The following is a 17,531-nucleotide window of genomic DNA, read 5'->3' on the forward strand; positions in this document are numbered from 1 at the left end:
AATAGATCTAAGGAGAACGTGCCAGTGAAGTGGAAGAAGAGGAGGCTCAGGAGCATCCAGAACGGAAAAAAGAGTGGTTTGTGAGTGTCTAGTGTGGAGTGGACATGCTGAGAGAGAGAGAGAGAGAGAGAGAGAGAGAGAGAGAGAGAGAGAGAGAGAGAGAGAGAGAGAGAGAGAGAGAGAGAGAGAGAGAGAGAGAGAGAGAGAGAGAGAGAGAGAGAGAGAGAGAGAGAGCGAGCGAGAGAGAGCGAGAGAGAGAGCTTACAGAGTAAGATGCATACGAAGCCGAGAGGCGCATTAAAAAATCGGAGTGGCAATTGGGAAAGCAGACGAGCGTGCTCAAAGCTGACAAAAAAAAAAATTGTGAGTACCAAACCATTTCTGCTGGTATTCATCGGATAACCTAATTTTAAAAATTTGTGTGAACCCCTGTCTATATCGTCCACTGTTGCTTCAAAAATGTTCTCATCCTTTGTTGCAAAAATGTTATACATGAATACCTTTCATAGCAGGAAGGTATACGTTTTTATTAGTAGTGCAAAAAGTGATATTACAGTACTGTACTCAAAAAGTAAAAACAAATTTGAAATGTTACTGTAAGACTGTAAGTTTACAGTGTTATTAGCCCCCGTTGGACTTAGTCCAAAATGGGAGCTCATGGATTTGGTCTCGATTTTCATGTCTGTGCATGCACACGTCTGCAACCATATCTCCGACATGTATGGACCAATTTTATTCGTACTTGGCAAAAAGATAGCACGTGATGTATACATATGCATGTCATTTTGTTTCGTGATGCGATTAAAGATGGTGGACTGGCGGTCATTTTAGTTGTAAAAAAAAACCAAAAAAAAACCCGGTGTCGAACACGGCTCAACCATTTCTCGGACGTGCATTTACCGATATTGTTCAAATTTGGCACACAGATAACGAATGATGGCTGACATACGCACGTCATTTTTTCGACATCAGATCAAAGTTGGCTGACTGGTGGTAATTATTTCTGTTGACAAATTTATCCCAAGATGACCCTCAAAATTTTTTGTATGATTGCATGTAGTGTTCTACGTATGCAATTATGGCGTCGTAACAAAGGCACCCATGACATCATACAAAAATCAGACTTATTCCCCATGCAGAGTACTTGCCATGTGCCAAGTTGAAATTTTTTTTCCATGGTGTGGTTTCAGATACAGAGGTCCAATTATTTTTTCCTTTTTTCCAACATGGGTGCCAGATGACGTGACCTACATCATAATTATCATTAAAACATTCTGCATGAGTCGTCCTATGGTGAAAATTGTGTCAATCCGAGAAGTGGTTGCAGAGAAAAAGCGTACTCAAGTTTGAGCAGACAAACAGACAGACAGACCCAAATGCAATACCCTCTCCTCTGGTGAGGGCAATAAAATAAAGATTTTAAAGGTTGTAGAAAAAAAAATTACGGAAGTTTACTGCTGTTGATGCAACATCTTTTACACCACCTTATTTAATACATTACATTATTTATTCGTTCCTGTTGTATTTTTCCCTTTATGACATCCTTAAAAACAGCAAGTTTCCTGTTTGGAATGATTTTCAATTTTGTTTGACTGCCAGGCAGGCAGACAGAGTAAAACAATTATCTCACCCCACTCTGCGTGTGTGTGCGTGCGTGTGTGCGTGCATGTGTGAGATCACTTCAAGTACCACATTTTTGATCATCTTTTGATCAATTTACCACAGCAAATTCTCAATGTAACTTCTACAAACAATGTTTATAGAAATAGATTGTTTTTAAGCGAGTCGACAAATAAGAGATTGTGTGATAGAAAATTAATAATGTTAAGATGACTATGTAGGAATGAAAGGAATTTGAACAATGTATCATCTCCTTTGATTTTTGAAAGGTTTCAATCGAAACGTCCCCAAAATTGTGCACCTGTTGACGGCTGTGGAAATATGGATGTTGTCCTGCAACAGCATCTCGCAGTGAAACCCTTGGATCACCACAAGCTTTCTTTAAGAAAAGGCTGCCTGGCTGTGGCTGCACTGTTTGCTGCTTCTTGCGTGCCAGCCGGAGTTTCTGTAGTTCCCTGGCGCATCGCAAACGTGCAGACATCTCTGCTGCTAGATAAAAGACGGAAATCTCAAGGTATGCATTTTCAAAAAGTTACAACTCAAACAGATCAAAAAGGGAAATCGACAGCATTATAAAAGTAGCTCACAATAAAAGAAAGGTGAAAAGGGTGAAAAAAAACAAAGAATAAAAGAAAAATGCAGTTCAAATACATCTGAGAACATAAAGGCCAAGATAATTTTTTTTAATCAAACAACCGTACAGATCAGATTTTGATGTGTCAAACCACCAAATTTACCAATTTATTTCACTCAGGCAGCAACATTTACTCCAAGAATATCTTTGGAGGAAAACCTATTTTTAAAGAAAGTTATTTTAAAAAGCAATAGAGGACATCATTAAACTAGAGTTTATAGAACACGATGCTCTGCACAGCGATCAAGTGTATACACAAGAGGGCCTTGCCGTTCACAGAGGTTATACTCTTGAAAATCTCCATGAACCGCAAAACCACAGACTTAAAAGGTAATGGGGAAAATAGGGTTGGGGACTTCAGCTTTAAAAATTGCCCAAACTGTTCCCTTAATTAACATGTTTGTGCATTGTTTTGGTTATATTTATTTTCATGAATAAAAGTTATTAAGAACATAAAATAAATTTTATTTTCCTGTTAATATTTATTTTGCAGCTTGTGGCTGCTGGTTGCATCATTGCTGAGAGCACGGCTGTGCCGCTGATGCAGTGCCCCCTGTTTCCAGTAAGCTGGTCCTCATTTTTCTGACCTTAGAAGGATGACAGGCTGAATCAACCCACCTGGTGTTATTACAGTGGCACGACAGGGGCTCAAACTCAAGACCCGAATATCTTAAGCCAGCCACCTTAACTGTTAAGCGGGTTATTGTGTTGACAACCCATTTTAATTATGTGAATAAATCTGGAAAATAGTTTGCCAAGCCACGATTATTTGAGCGCATTGACCGCAATCCACAAACTTTGCCTTAATAAATTAATCACGATAGATCAGTCTTATACACACACTAACCACCCTTATACACTGTAACAAGACAATGTTGAGTCGCTATTTTGGAGATGGAGGCTTTATTGATCACCAGAGAACACAACGGTAATCAGTTTTGTACATCACCGTATTGGCGGCCCCTTCTTCACCCCAATATACATGCCACACCCTCTAATGCTACTTATCAATATATAACAAGGTTCTTGGAAGTATTATGAAGGCGATTTGTGTTCCACAGTATTCAAGAATAAAATTAAATTTAAATAATGGTTTATAGAGGTTTAAAGGCATATAAATAAATTAGTTCTGGGTTTTACCGCCATTTTTTCCAGTGACTATTACATCACCATCTCTAACACTTTACATTAGTTCTACGTGCATGTTGTTTATGTCCTTTACAACATCCTTCAAAATAGTAGGCTTCCTATTTGGAATGATTTTCAATTTTGTTCGACGACCAGGCAGGCAGACAGAGTAAAAATAAAATCTCACTCCTTCCTGCGCAGGTGCGATCAGGACAAATTCAGAGCTAAAATACGGGAAAAAGGGCAGGCTGATCTCCCGATTCATATTCCAATTCGTGTTCAAAATATAACATTCGATTTAAATAAGCTGTTCCTCGATCATAAACTGATCAGACAGAGAGATGAACAGACATAAACCAATTGCTTAACCCCAGTTTTGGCTTCGCGTGCATGGGGTAAATATGCTGAATTTTATTGGAGAGATTGGGGTGGAAAAAAGGCAAACGCATCCTGAAATATCAGGAATGAAAATGTGACGAGAAAACAAATGTCAATTAATCAAAGTATTTTTGAGAATTCCTTTTCATAACCATGATACACAGTGTATCCATGAAGACCTTGTGCAAATTTGATATATTTTAATAACTTTTAATGTACACATGATAGAAACAAACTGTAAATGGCATATCACAGCATAATTCATCGTTTTGTTAATGATCATCAAGTTTTATTTTTTGGAAGAAGCAACAGTGAATGGTGCACATTACTTTTCAATGTTGTACAATTTCTTTGTTCCTGAACTACGATTAAATATTTCACATATCATCTTGTAACAGCAAGACTAGGCTACCTGCCCTATGTTTTCAATGTGCGACAGTTCTTGAATGTCTTCCCAGCAAAGTGGATCCGTAGATGTGGAACAATTTTTTGGCTACCTTGTTTGCCTGACCTATTGGAGGTTTGCCAAGGAACACAATCATATGAACAAAGTGGAATTTGTTGCAATAAAATGAAAACAGCACAGAATGGAAAGTGGTCGACTTTCAATCTGATCACATTTTGGCCACCCCTTAAACGATTTCCTGTTTGGAAACTTAAATTGTTATTATGTCATGCCCATTCACCCTAGATATATAAATTAACCCTTAAATTGTTTGCCTTCGAAGACTCTTCCATGTGATATTACCTTTATGGAGATTGGGCCAATAATAAGGTCACTCGAGGTCAAAACGTCACGGAAATTGGGGTCAAGTGAAAATTTCTGTGGAAAATGCACAATAGTAAATGCCAGATCCATATTTTTTTCATCTATGAGAATGCCAAAGGAACACAATCAAATCGGTAAACTACAAAGATCTGCTCAATACCCTCCTGCATTTGAAAGAAGAAGTTGCAGCGAAATCTCCCGAGAGCGTGCCCCTCCTTCACACATGCCAGGACCACATCGGCTCTGAACTAGTAGACAAATTTTAACGATTCATTTCAAAGTGTTGTGAGTAAAGTGAGACATTCAGGTATTGGAACACCTTTCTACACCTGGTGTCTCATCTTGAGAACCTAATTCGGAGTGATCGCGAGTGAAACTGGAACATTCAAGTACAAGCCATTCAAGATCTGCTACCCTTGTTTGCTGCTTTTGATTCCACGAACTACTTGAGGACATGATGAGGCTGCCTGAGATAGCACCAGAAGTGCATTCAGAGTTTATGGAGGGCAGATTTGCTGTAAAACGAACAAAGGTACGTTTCAAAGTGTTTGGATCAGATCTTGCGTTGGAACAGACTATCAACAGAGTCCATTAAAGTGCATCAGGAATAATTGGTAGTTCAAGAAAGAAGAAGTTTATTGCCAAGTGGGAACTGATATATCATGAGATGCTTGCCATCACAAACCTTCACAGAGAACTTGCTGTTAGAGGTAGTTCCTCCTATGAGTTAAAAGTCAATAGGTCATTCAGCAAAGCAGCAACCGATTTTTAGGAGGCCAACGTTCAAGCCATATTAAATGTCATAGAGAAGAATGAGAATCCCTTCCTCACTCCCCCAAAAGAGAAAATGCTCCACAATATCTTAACCAAGGAAGTCATGTCAGAAGATATCAGAGAACAGCTGCTCAATGTGGTGGGAATCGGCAACGATACCTACGAGAAACTTCGTAGAGAAAGGTACATACAGAAGACCGTTCGACTGTCAGACACGATTCATCGCACTAACCTTAAAACCTTCGCTGCAATCCACAAGAATTCATTCCAACACAAAGGAAAAGCAAAACTCAACAAGCGAGAAGATGCTCAGATTAAACGTACACTAGAGATTGCAAAGATACGAGGACGGACTATGGAGGAACTCCTGCAGTAGATGTGTGTACAACGTCTCCTCTCTTTGATGATGAAGGCCTTATGACCTAGCCAATTAAAAGTGAAATTGTCCATGAACTTGAAGTTCATCTCAGCGACCAGGACCCAAGAACACCAAAACCTGATGACTCAATGGGAACATGCTGTATAGTTGATGTGATGGCAAACATTCGCAAGATCCAAACAAAGAGTTCAAAAAATTTTGGTGACTTCTGTGATGCCTTTCTAAGCTATGTTGCCTCGACAGCAAAGGGTGCCTCGAGAATTGATTTTGTGTTTGATTCTTACATGGGAACATCTTTGAAGGATTCTGAGCGGCAAAGGCGAGAGAAGATGTCACCCATAGAACTGTCGGGATGGAGCCCCTCGGGATGTGTCCAGGGAAACCAGATGTTTCGGGATGTGTCCAGGGAAACCCCTCTCCCTCGAGAAATGGACAGGTTTTGGCCATCCGGTGTCAACAAGGCAAAATTTGAATCCCTCATTCATGCAGAGGTGCTGGTACGGAATTGGAGTGCTCCTACGTTGGAGATTATAGTCAGTCATTTCTGTGGACCAGACAGCATTGTCGTTTCATGTTGGTCCATGACATCGAGACCTGTAGAGGTTCCACAACTCGAGTGTAGTGTAGAAGAGGCTGACATGAGGATTATACCACATGCGATGCATGCTGTTAAGTAAGGTAAAAATCGTATCATAGTCCTATCGTCAGACACGGATGTATTCATTTTGCTGATGTTCTACTGGAGCGAGTTGAATGCGAACGGCCTCGAAGAACTCTGGGTGAAGGAGTTGGTGACTCGACAAGATACATTCCGATAGATATCCTTTCAAAGAGGATTGGACGAAGTTTGTGTCAGGTTTTGTCCGCTGTCCACACACTAACTGGGTGTGACTACACAAGTAAAGTTGGAACCAAGCATGCTGCTCTAATAGCCAATCCAGAGATGTACTTAAAGGACTTTGTGGTGACAACAGGTAACCTGGATACAGTAATTGATAAAGTAGAAGCCTATCTGACACAGGTCCTTAAGAAAGGAACAACGATGAAAACCATGAACCAGCTCCGAAGCCACAGGTATCATCATGCCAAGCGGTCATGTTTGGATGACCTGCCACCCACAAGTCATGCCATTCGGTTGCACATTTTGAGAGCCTACTTTACTACAAAAGAGATGGTGTCCCTCCTCTCATCATGCGAACCCTCTGACCCAAGACAATTTGGCTTCAAATTTATCGATGATCTTCTGGTCCCAAGCAGGGGGAACAATCCAATTCCTGAAGACAATGCAATCCAACTGCACATGTCAAAAGTGTGGAACTCGGAGATATCCTTGCCGTGGTTCTAACAATCCCTGTTGTAAATTTTGCACTTGTCAAAGTGACTCGGAAAAGTCAGGATGTCAAAATGTATTTTGTGTCGTCAGAAAGTGAGTGACTGAATCATAAGTTTATACGCATTTCCAAACCAGAATGACATTCCACCAGTTGGAATGTGTTTACTTACTATGTTGGAGTAGCAGTTTTTGTTTATTGTTTAGGCCCTATGGTGGTCATTAAGTACATTCCATTCATATCTGTATTTTTTGTATCGATTCCCAAAAATTTGACACAAATAGAGGACAAAAATATGGATCTGGCATGTACTGTTGTGCATTTTCCACAGAAATTTTCACTTGACCCCAATTTCCGTGACCTTTTGACCTCGTGACCTCATTATTGGCCCAATCTCCATAAAGGTAATGTAACATGGAAGAGTCTTCAAAGGCAAACAGTTTAAGGCTTACTTTGTCTATCTAGGGTGAACGGGCTTGACATAATAACCATTTAAGTTTCCCAACAGGAAATCGTTTAAGCGGTGGCCAAAAAGTGATCAGATTGACAGTCGACCGCTTTCCATTGTGTGCTGTTTTCATTTTATTGCAACAAATTCCACTTTATTCATATGATTGTGTTCCTTGGCACCTATGGTGATGGGATAGACCCTCAGAGAGGGTAAAATATGGATGTGGCATGTTCTGTGGGGCATGTTTCAGAGATAGGTCAGATTTTCACTTGACCCAAATTTTCGTGACCTTTTGACCTCGAGTGACCCGATTATTGAACCAATGAACCTAATTTGCATATCATATGAAAGAGGGTCTCAAGACCAACATTTTGAGGGGTAGTTTGTGTTTCTAGGGTGTAAGACTGCAAAGTAACAGTCGTTTTCATTTCCACTACCCCTAATAATTGGCCTGACAATTTCCGTCGGAACCCCTAAAAGAGGCACCATTTTCGCACTTGTTGCCGGGGTATGGAAATGGTAACCAAGTTTTTCTGTTAAGGGAAGTGGTCAACTTCAAAATTCCAGTGGGTAACTTAGGGTACATTTTTTGCACACGAGGACCCCCCGAGCTGATGCATTAACGAGCATTTATTTTATTCTGGCAGGGCATTGTATATGGTACTACATAAAAAGGCAAAATTTCAGATGTACGACGTGACAGATTTCTTTAAGAGGTGCCTCTTAAGAATGCTTCAGAACCAAGTTCCTCAGTATTACAGATTAATAATGGCACACCAAGCTTCATATAGGTATAAACAGCAAATGTTTCAATAAAAGGATATTTGTTTGCTGAAGACAAATGGTGATAAAGATATGAAACTGAATGATGAAAATGAATGATTAATGCCTTCAAGACAACTACCAAAGAGTAGTCAACCCATTATTACATCAATCCCCTAGTATACCTGTAAAACAATCATCGTCATGGTCCTGCTGTAGAGGAAATATATCTGAGTGGTACATTGCATGGTGAGTCACTCCTGCAATATTTGGAGCGAACTCATTTCTGGCAAGATTGCTCTGTAGATTGGTGTGCCCTCTTGATTGTGCATAGGATGCAGGTGACTGCACAGCATCATTAGCACATAAACCATGGGGAAGAGGTGGCTGGAATGATGTTTTTCCTCCAGTAATGCATTTGTTACCGACAGTGGGATCATCGCAGGCAATGTCCGGTTTTGTTATGTGAAAGGGGGAAACAAATGCTTTTCGTCTGTGCCCTGCATGACTCAGGGAAGCTTCAGATATGTTTTCCAATCTCCCCGTCCGTTCACGTTTACTTTCTTCATGCACATTGTGGAAAAAAGATTGCTTCTTGCTGCTTTCACACACACACACACACACACACACACACACACACACACACACACACACACACACACACACACACACACACACACACACACACACACACACACACACACACACACACACACAACAGAAAACATCACTTCAAGATGTGGGGTGGCGAGCTCATTCAAGTAGCTTTTCAGAAGCCAAACTCACTATTGGTTATTGATTTAATTGTAACTTATGATGTAAAGCAATTCAGCAAATGAAGTTTTGCAATTTTAATGGAGCTACCATTTAACCTAACATTGTCATGCCTTTCCTTTCATGAGAGAGAACTTATTTCCATGATTATAGTAATTACATTTCAATATTTTACCAAGAGTAAAGTTGGCAATGCCAAGTTGATGCAATATTTGCAAGTCCCAAAAATGGTTGACATCATTTTAACACAACCATTTTCAGCAGCACAATCAAAAAACCTACCGTGTATCAGAGAAAGGACTGGTCGCAAAAGGCTTGAGAATGCAACTGTGGATTTGTTTGCTGCAGCGATCTCCATGCACATCTGTCACAAAAATGAGAATTACTTTTTTTTTTTCGACAAGGCTTCATTGTTGCCAAAATAGCAATCTTGTAGTGGGGGGGGGGGGGTCAACGTAACAGATTGGGATTCCCGTTGGTTTTGAATGTTAATTTTTTGCAACTATTATGAATGTGTTCTTAGCATTGCCAGGAAGTGGAAAAATGTTGTCGCCATTTTTTCTGTGGACCTTCAGTTACCTTGACACAACGTCAAAGCTGAAAGGTCATTTTTGACCCAACGTACTGTATTAATCACGCTTTGTTTCAGAGTCTGGAGTGCCAGAATGTTACATTGTGTTTTCTAAAGTGTTTCTGACAAATATTCAATCTGAACTAGCAGTGTCTTCATTACAGAATGTCTGTTTATCCTGTTTAAGATCATACAACTAACTTCTTGTTGAACTTTGCAGCCACGACACATCCAAACCAGCATATAATACTGAGATCTCACTTTCTCCTCTTCAGCTAACTTTTGCATGATAGTTCAGGCCTTATAAATAAGAAATACACATCTACAATCATTTGCAAAAGTTTAGGACCACCCTGAGAAAATGTCAATTTGACAACCCTGGACAGGTATTGCATCATCCACTCATAGATGTTGCGTCACCCGCCAAGAACATTCAGATGCGTGCTTGTACTTGCTTCTAGAACCATTGGCAGGTGTCTGTTGTGAATTCTGATTTTTTTTCTTGTTTTTTTTTGTGATTTTGGTCCTGCAGAAAAATGGGCAAAAAAAACGTCTCTGACAGAGGTTCAACAGGCTGACATTTTCCCAGGGTGGTCCTAAACTTTTGCAAATGACTACATTCACCCTAAATTTCGTGTGTTGCAGACAGCCCTTCAGAGCACAGATCCAGACATACATCAAGAGTTCATTGATGGAAACTTTGTAGTCAACAAAAACCAGATCCCATTCTGTGCCATTGGGGTGGATCATGCTCTTGAGCATATCAACCGCATCATGAAAGTCACTGGAGGACTCATGGGCATTACACAGACTGCCAGTGCTCGGGAGAGATTCTTCCTTACAGCTGCAGAGCTTAGGAGGCTTGCTGAAGAAGCACATGTGATGGCTGGCTCACCAACAACTACACGTAAGGAACATCATGACCTGTCACTGGCTGTATGGACAAGACAGGAAGAGAACATTGCTCAGCTCAAGACTGTGCTCATATCGTCCATGAATCCTATGAAGTACGAGGGTGAAGACCTGCCCAACATCATCACAAAGGTTGTGATGCCAGCTGAGGTGCAGAAAGATGTGTGCAACCAAGAAGACATTGGGCAGCAGAAGTATGCCAACTTTGTTGAGGAACGCATCAACACGAATGAGGTCAGTATCTGGGCCAGAATGAAGAAGGTTCAACTGAAGACGTGGAAAAGTGCAAGGAAGTCGTTGAAACACAAAGTGGCTGATCAGGTAGTGGAGCTCAAGGACGACAGATCACTATTTGCCCGCATGTTGATTGTTGCACGCTCACACTCCGAGATGAACCTCAAGGAGAGCATTGGCCAGCATGAGTTCACGTCTCTCCCACGAGCCTTGTTCACAGTGAGTGGTGAACTCCTACCATGCACAGACAAAAGCAAGCTGATGGCTGTACTTGAGGACCTCCCAAACAAAATTAGTGTTGATCTGCAGCCAGGGGATGTCACCAATGACATTGTTCCCTTGACACCAAGGAAGGCAACTGTAATTGATGGAATGGCAATTGTCCAGGCAATGGATAAGCCACCTTGGGTCAAGACATGTGCTCAATGGGCTGATCAGTTCATAGCTACACTGGACAGCAAGTGCAGAGAATATGATGAGCTCCATCTAGTCTTTGACCGTTATGATCTTCCCACTTCACTGAAAGAGGCCACAACTGAGAGACGTCAGGGTCGTAAGCCAGCAACTGCTTACCTCGTCACAGACAATACACAAATTGGCAAGGTGTCAGCAAAGCAGTTCCTATCCAGTACCACAATCAAGGATGAACTGACAGTTTATCTTGCAAAGAAAGCTCTCCACCACTTTGAGGGGAAGCCCAAGGTCTTCATCGTGACTTCGCAGCAAGAGGTCCTCTCAAACTCCATGGATGTTCAACATCTCTGCAGCTCCCAAGAAGAAGCTGACACGAGACTTATCCTGCACAGTCTGGATGCTGTTCGAAGAGGAGCAACAGAACTCTACATTCAGTCACCTGACACTGACGTTTTTGTCCTTGCAATCCACCGTTACCATCAGCTCTGCAGGAACACATACTTTGTCACTGGTGTGGGGAACAAGAAGCGAGTAATCTCACTGGGACCAATCGTGAATGCACTTGGTGATGCAAAGGCTGAAGCCTTCTCTGGAGCTGACGTAACAGGTCGATTTGCAGGCAAGGGGAAGCTGACCTGTTGGCAAGCACTTAGCAGATGCTCCATGGAGGTGGTATCTGCATTTGTTGCCTTAGGGACGTCCGAGAAGCTGGAAGTTGACACTGAACGAGCCATTGAGACATTTGTTTGCCAGCTCTATGAGCCTGGTAGCACTGTGGTGGATATTGGTGATCTCAGATGGAAGCTTTTCACCAAGAAACAACTGGAGGCTCAAAAGCTACCTCCGACACGAGGAGCCTTACATGAAGCCATTGCCCGGGCACATTACCAGGCCATGGTGTGGCGTCAGGATAACATTCCTTACCCTCAGCTACCACCAGCAACAACCTATGGGTGGAAGGAAGAGGGGGATACACTAGTACCAGTACCAACAAGGGATCCTCCAGCTCCAGCCACAGTTACTCACCTCATCAAATGTGGGTGCAAGAAGACCAGTTGCACATCACACTGTTCCTGTCGGTCACAGGGCCTCAACTGCTCCGAGATGTGTTTGTGTGGAGCCGATGAGGTGTGCAGTAATGTCAACCAGGCACTCTTAGGAATTGAAGAGGATGAAGAAGAAGGAGATCCTTCCATCCAACGATGAACACAAACACTAAATGAACATTGAAGTTCTATCCTACATTAGCTGACCAGAACCAGCCAGATGGTGGACCGAAAGAACTAAATAAAACATGTTTGAGCTGTGAGATTATCACTGTATTTAAAATTTAGAAGTCAAAAACCAAAAAAAAGTTTGAGTTGTTGAAAGGAGTGTTTTTTCTTAATTATTATATTACTTTTAGCAATATATTGGGTGTTTGCTTTGCATACAGAATGTATTTTGGGGTACTATAATGAAATTATTTAGCACGATTTGGGCCGTAATTTGAAATTGAGATAAAGTATAAAGAAATCACCAAAAAAAAATGGCGACATCATTTTTTGGTAAGTTAAATGGTAAGTTTTGGTAAGTTTTGGTAAGTAAGAAGCCTTCCAGAATACAGTCCAACCAGTGGCCAAATATTAACATTTGAAATCAACGGGAAAACACTGGCCCCCTACTATTGATGTGAAAATTATGATTGCATTGCTGCAAAATAAAATAATGAAGAAAGGAAACAAAAGAAGCATACGGTCAGGGTCACTGAGGCAGGGCGGTCGAGCAACTTTGGAGTGAACAATCTCATTTTCAAACTGAGAAACCAGCTTTCGTTTAACAGGCTGTTCACCTTCAAACAGAACACAACAAAACACATTAATGCATCAAACTATTAAACAGAAGTTATGTTGAGGCAAATATATATATATATATATATATATATATATATATATATATATATATATATATATATATATATATATATATATATATATGTAGCATATATATTAGTGTTAAAAAAAAGATATATATCAAGGGAGGCACAAAGCACCCCTCCCTTTATATGGGATGGTTTCTCTGTATACAACTTTAACACGTGGTGGGCTTGGGATCCTCAGATCAAATTCCATTCGGTTGTTGAATTAATACCAGGTGGGGTTGACTGCCTGTCATCCTTCCGAGGTCGGCAAAATGAGTGCCAGCTTCCTGGTATCCTGTGTCGGAGTGGCGACCCATCCAAGATTGTACCCAATATCCAAGGAGACTGCTTAGGCAGCACCAATGTTCTGCACAGAGTCTGGTCCCCATGGATGGATGGATGTTTGGAACTTTAATACGGGGACTGAAAATTCGTTTCTTGGCGTCTACTGGATGAAATCGGCTGCAAGTTTCAGAAGTAAATCCTTTGTATGTCAAGGTAATATGTTCCAAATTTCAGCAACGTCCATTATCCAGTCAGAAACATCATGCCATTCTGCATTGTTTCCACCGGAGGGCAGCACTATCATTTATGGATATGCATTGGTAGATCAATTTATTTGTGCATCAAATAAGTTGTCTATAATTGTGCATACACATTACCCTGCGCTCACGAAAAGAAAAGCAGGGTTAAGCGATCAGTAGTGTTTGAACGTACGTCATACGTCGTACGTGTCTGCATTTTGTTTAGATCAAAAACAGGACCATGTGATACAGCAGTCACTCTTTTGAGGTCAACATAGGCCAATTTTCTAAATGCCTCCATTTTCATCCGATTCACTTGAAATTTGAACAAGATTTTCATGTCAGGTCACTGAATTCAACCACAAAATTATTTTTGAGGTCAACAGAGGCCAAAATTTCTAAAATTATCAATTTTCATCCGATTCACTTGAAATTTGAACAGATTTGCATATCAGGTCACTAAATTCTACCACCAAGTATTTTTGAGGTCAACATCAGTCAAAACATCAACATATACCGAATTTCTGAAGTTGTCAATTTTCATCTGATTGACTTGAAATTTGAAGGATTCTTGGGAAAAATGCCAGCGACATAGAAAAGATCCTTCATATGATATGAATGCCTGGTGTTGGCTTAATGGTTGTGGTGGTGGACTTGGAATCCGAGGATCCTGAGTTCAAATCCCCTCAGCTGTTGAATCAATACCAGGTCGGGTTGACTGCCTGTCATCCTTCCGAGGTCGGCAAAATGAGTGCCAGCTTGCTCGGATACAGTATCGGAGTGGCGACCTGTCCAGGATTGTGTCCAATAGCCAAGGAGATGCTTAGCCAGCACCAACGCTCTACACAGAGTATGGTCCAAATGGATGGATGGATATTGTATGTGCCATGTGGCAAACTATAGATAAGAAGGGACATTCTTGAAAGAAAATGCCAGGGGCAAAGAAGAGGCCCCTTTATAAGGTTTGCACCATGTAGCAAATTATACAAAAGAAGGAAAACTGCATAACATCGAAAATGTCAAACAATAGGAAAGAAGGGACATTTTCAAACAAACAGATTGGCGGTCTCTTTCGGTTATCCTGAAACGGTCCCTTTGGGTGGGTGCCTGGAATGTCCTATCCCTATCCTATCTGTCTCTGTTATCTTCTAAGCTCAAGCTTTTAAATATCGGTATTATAACACTCTCTGAGGTTCGGAGATCAGATAGTGGCGAGATCATGGTGGGTGGTTACACCTACTATTGGTCTGGTTGCTCTGATGGTTACCATGCCAAAGGAGTTGCTGTCGCTTGTGTCCAATTAGCTGACTCCAATAAAAATTGAGGTAACACCGGTCAATGAGAATATTATGAGACTGAGGATTCATCACTCCTTGAGCGTTGTTTGCCTGGTCTCTGTAAATGCTCTGACTGAGGCGAGTGATTTCACTCTGAAGGACGCATTCTATGCTACGCTTGAGTCTATGGTTGATCAGTGCCCAAGGGGAGATACTCTTCTAGTCTTGGGGGATTTCAATGCATCGACTGGAACTGATAGGGATGGTGATAAGACAGGTGTTCGTCCCCATGGGTCTGGAACTGTGAACCAGAATGGCACTAAGTTCCTTGACTTTCAAAAAAGTCATGGACTTAGGGTGGCTGGTTTATGGTTTCAGCACCCACAAGCTCATCGCTGGAGTTGGTATTCCAACACTAGCAGTGTGGCAAAGGAGACTGACCATGTGCTCGTTGATCGTCACTGGAGGATGATCCAGAACTGCAGGGTCAACCGCAGCGCTCAGTTCCACAATACCGACCACAGGCTTTTTGTAGCAACTCTGAAGTTGCAGCTAAATCCAGGAGAATTGTGGCTTGTAACAGGGTATTATGTACACATTTAGGACACGGGGACCAAAAAATGAAAGTCATTGTATGATTAAGTTTTGCATATCATTTGTCAGCCAACATCATGGGGATTCAGGATCTATTTGGGCAGAGCTTAATTCTTCCTCTTTCTATTGCTCTGACAGGGTCAAAGTTGGTTATCAATAATCTGTATCAAGGAACCACTCATATCATTCTAAAATTGGTCTGATGGCTTAGATATGTATTATACGCTAATTGGAAACCACATATATGGAGAATATTTGGTTTACCTAATATTTGACCTTGAGCAAAGAGGTCAAGGTCATATGAAATTAAATTGATCAGTGTTCATTCAGGTCATAAATATATATGCACATAAACTTAACCATAGAAATACATGCTGTGATGAACCAAACAAACATCTTAGGATTAAAAGTGCAGATTTCCTAAAAACATTACGTACTTCCTAACGACCTTTGATGTTCTGTATACTGAACACAAACTGGCCTTTGGTATTGATTTTTATATCATAGGGCCATCTTGGTAAACTTATTCTATGGTTATAAAATCAAGCTTATAGCTACCAGTAATTTTGTAGCAGCTTGGTAAATGCAATTTGTTACGTACTTCCTAACATTTTTGACCCAATCATGGAAGTGAACCTAAAAACTGGTATGTAGTAATGATCCATTTTGAAACTTGCCATTTTAAATAATCACTTTATGCAGAAGTATATTGCTATTTAAGATGTTCTATCAGATGCATTTCAAATTTCTGGAATAAGATTTTGTAAGCTTCACAATGACTGGGGGAAATTTTGCAAAATCTGAGATTTTACACATTTGAAGGTGCCAAGATATGCAGAAGGTCATAAGAAATGTACTGTTTCTAGGAATTGTTCTATTCTTATGTATAATGATATATATCAAACAAAAAATGCATTTTCAACCATTTTGGACAACATATACAATCATACATGCAACCCATTTCTAAAAAATGAGTTATAAAAATGGAAAAATAGCCTGTGTTTGGATAAAAAAAAAACATGCTTTGAAAGCAACTATATCCATAGGACACATAGCAAAGTATACATTTTCTGAAAGCACAGACACTTGGGCATTATATAACATTAAGATTGTTTATCTTATTAAAACTGGGTTCAATTTCTAAGCTTTCTCCTCATTTAGGACCACAGTGTACACAATACCATGCTACAAGCCTGGTCCCATTCCAGCCTAGGCTGGATGTTGGCAAGCTCAAGGATGAGAGGGTAGCTGAGGAGTTTGGAAAAAAGCTGAGTGGAGATTTGGGGGGTTTGGGTGGTTTGGGGGATCCTGAAGAATTGTGGAGTGCCTTAAAGACCACCATCCTTGATGTTGCCGGTGGATGTCTTGGAACTCAAGGGACACTGGATAGCATTGACCGGAGTTGCAGGGCCAGGCATAATGGCAGAGCTGAGCTGTTCAGGGAGTTGAGGCGTAAAACTGTACGTGCGCTGAGGGTGGACAAGGAGGCCAATGTGCGAGGACTCTGAGGGGGAAGAGCATCATGTGTGGTCAAGTGATTCTCGCCCTGCTTACAAGGGAATTCGCGCATTGCGTTCCTCCAAGCCCATCCCTCGGTGTACTGCAGTTATAGTGGAAGGTGGTGGGCTCTTGACGGACGAGTCCGAAGTGAAGTCCCTCTGGGCCAGTTACTTTCATTGGCTGCACCAGGCTGATTCACTAGCTGGTGAGTTGGATGTCAGGGGCGTTACTGTCCCTATTGCTAACCCTCCAATCAAATGTGATCGACTTTTGTTTGTGGAAGCACAGGCTGCGATGAACCGGTTGGAATGGGGTAAAGCTCCTGGGATCGGTGGCAAACATGCTGAACTTCTCAAGGCTGGTGGAAATGCTGCACGCATGTCGCTGCATGCAGTTCTGTGCTCTGTCTGGAACACAGGCATCATCCCAACTGATTGGAAGAGGGGCCTTGTTGTCCCTCCCTGGAAAGGGAAGGGTGATCGTCAAGAATGCAACAACTACCGAGGGGTGACGCTGTTATCAGTGCTGGACAAGGTCTTTGTTCGGATAATTCTTGATTGGGTTTGCCACTATCTGCTTGAGCACCAGCGTCCAGAGCAGTCAGG

At 41.3% G+C, this 17,531-nt stretch overlaps 1 protein-coding gene across 7 annotated transcripts in view; it reads right to left on the reverse strand.

Moving 5' to 3' along the window:
* Window positions 1–17,531, reverse strand: part of BRCA2 (BRCA2 DNA repair associated) — a 265,664-nt gene that overhangs the window by 88,350 nt on the left and 159,783 nt on the right. For 5 of the 7 annotated variants that reach the window (XM_085850728.1, XM_085850733.1, XM_085850731.1 and 2 more), the window contains 4 exons: window positions 12,867–12,962; window positions 9,283–9,364; window positions 8,412–8,827; window positions 1,922–2,109 (listed from right to left, as the gene is read on the reverse strand). In XM_085850728.1, coding sequence (XP_085706854.1) covers window positions 1,922–2,109; window positions 8,412–8,827; window positions 9,283–9,364; window positions 12,867–12,962 — 782 coding nt within the window. The remainder of the gene's footprint in view (window positions 1–1,921; window positions 2,110–8,411; window positions 8,828–9,282; window positions 9,365–12,866; window positions 12,963–17,531) is intronic. The other 2 variants (XM_085850729.1, XM_085850730.1) reach the window with 2 other exon arrangements.

Source organism: Eptatretus burgeri, chromosome 13, assembly GCF_056783735.1.
Source record: "Eptatretus burgeri isolate ZD-2024b chromosome 13, Ebu_testis_v1, whole genome shotgun sequence".
Classification (NCBI taxonomy): Eukaryota; Metazoa; Chordata; class Myxini; order Myxiniformes; family Myxinidae; genus Eptatretus; species Eptatretus burgeri.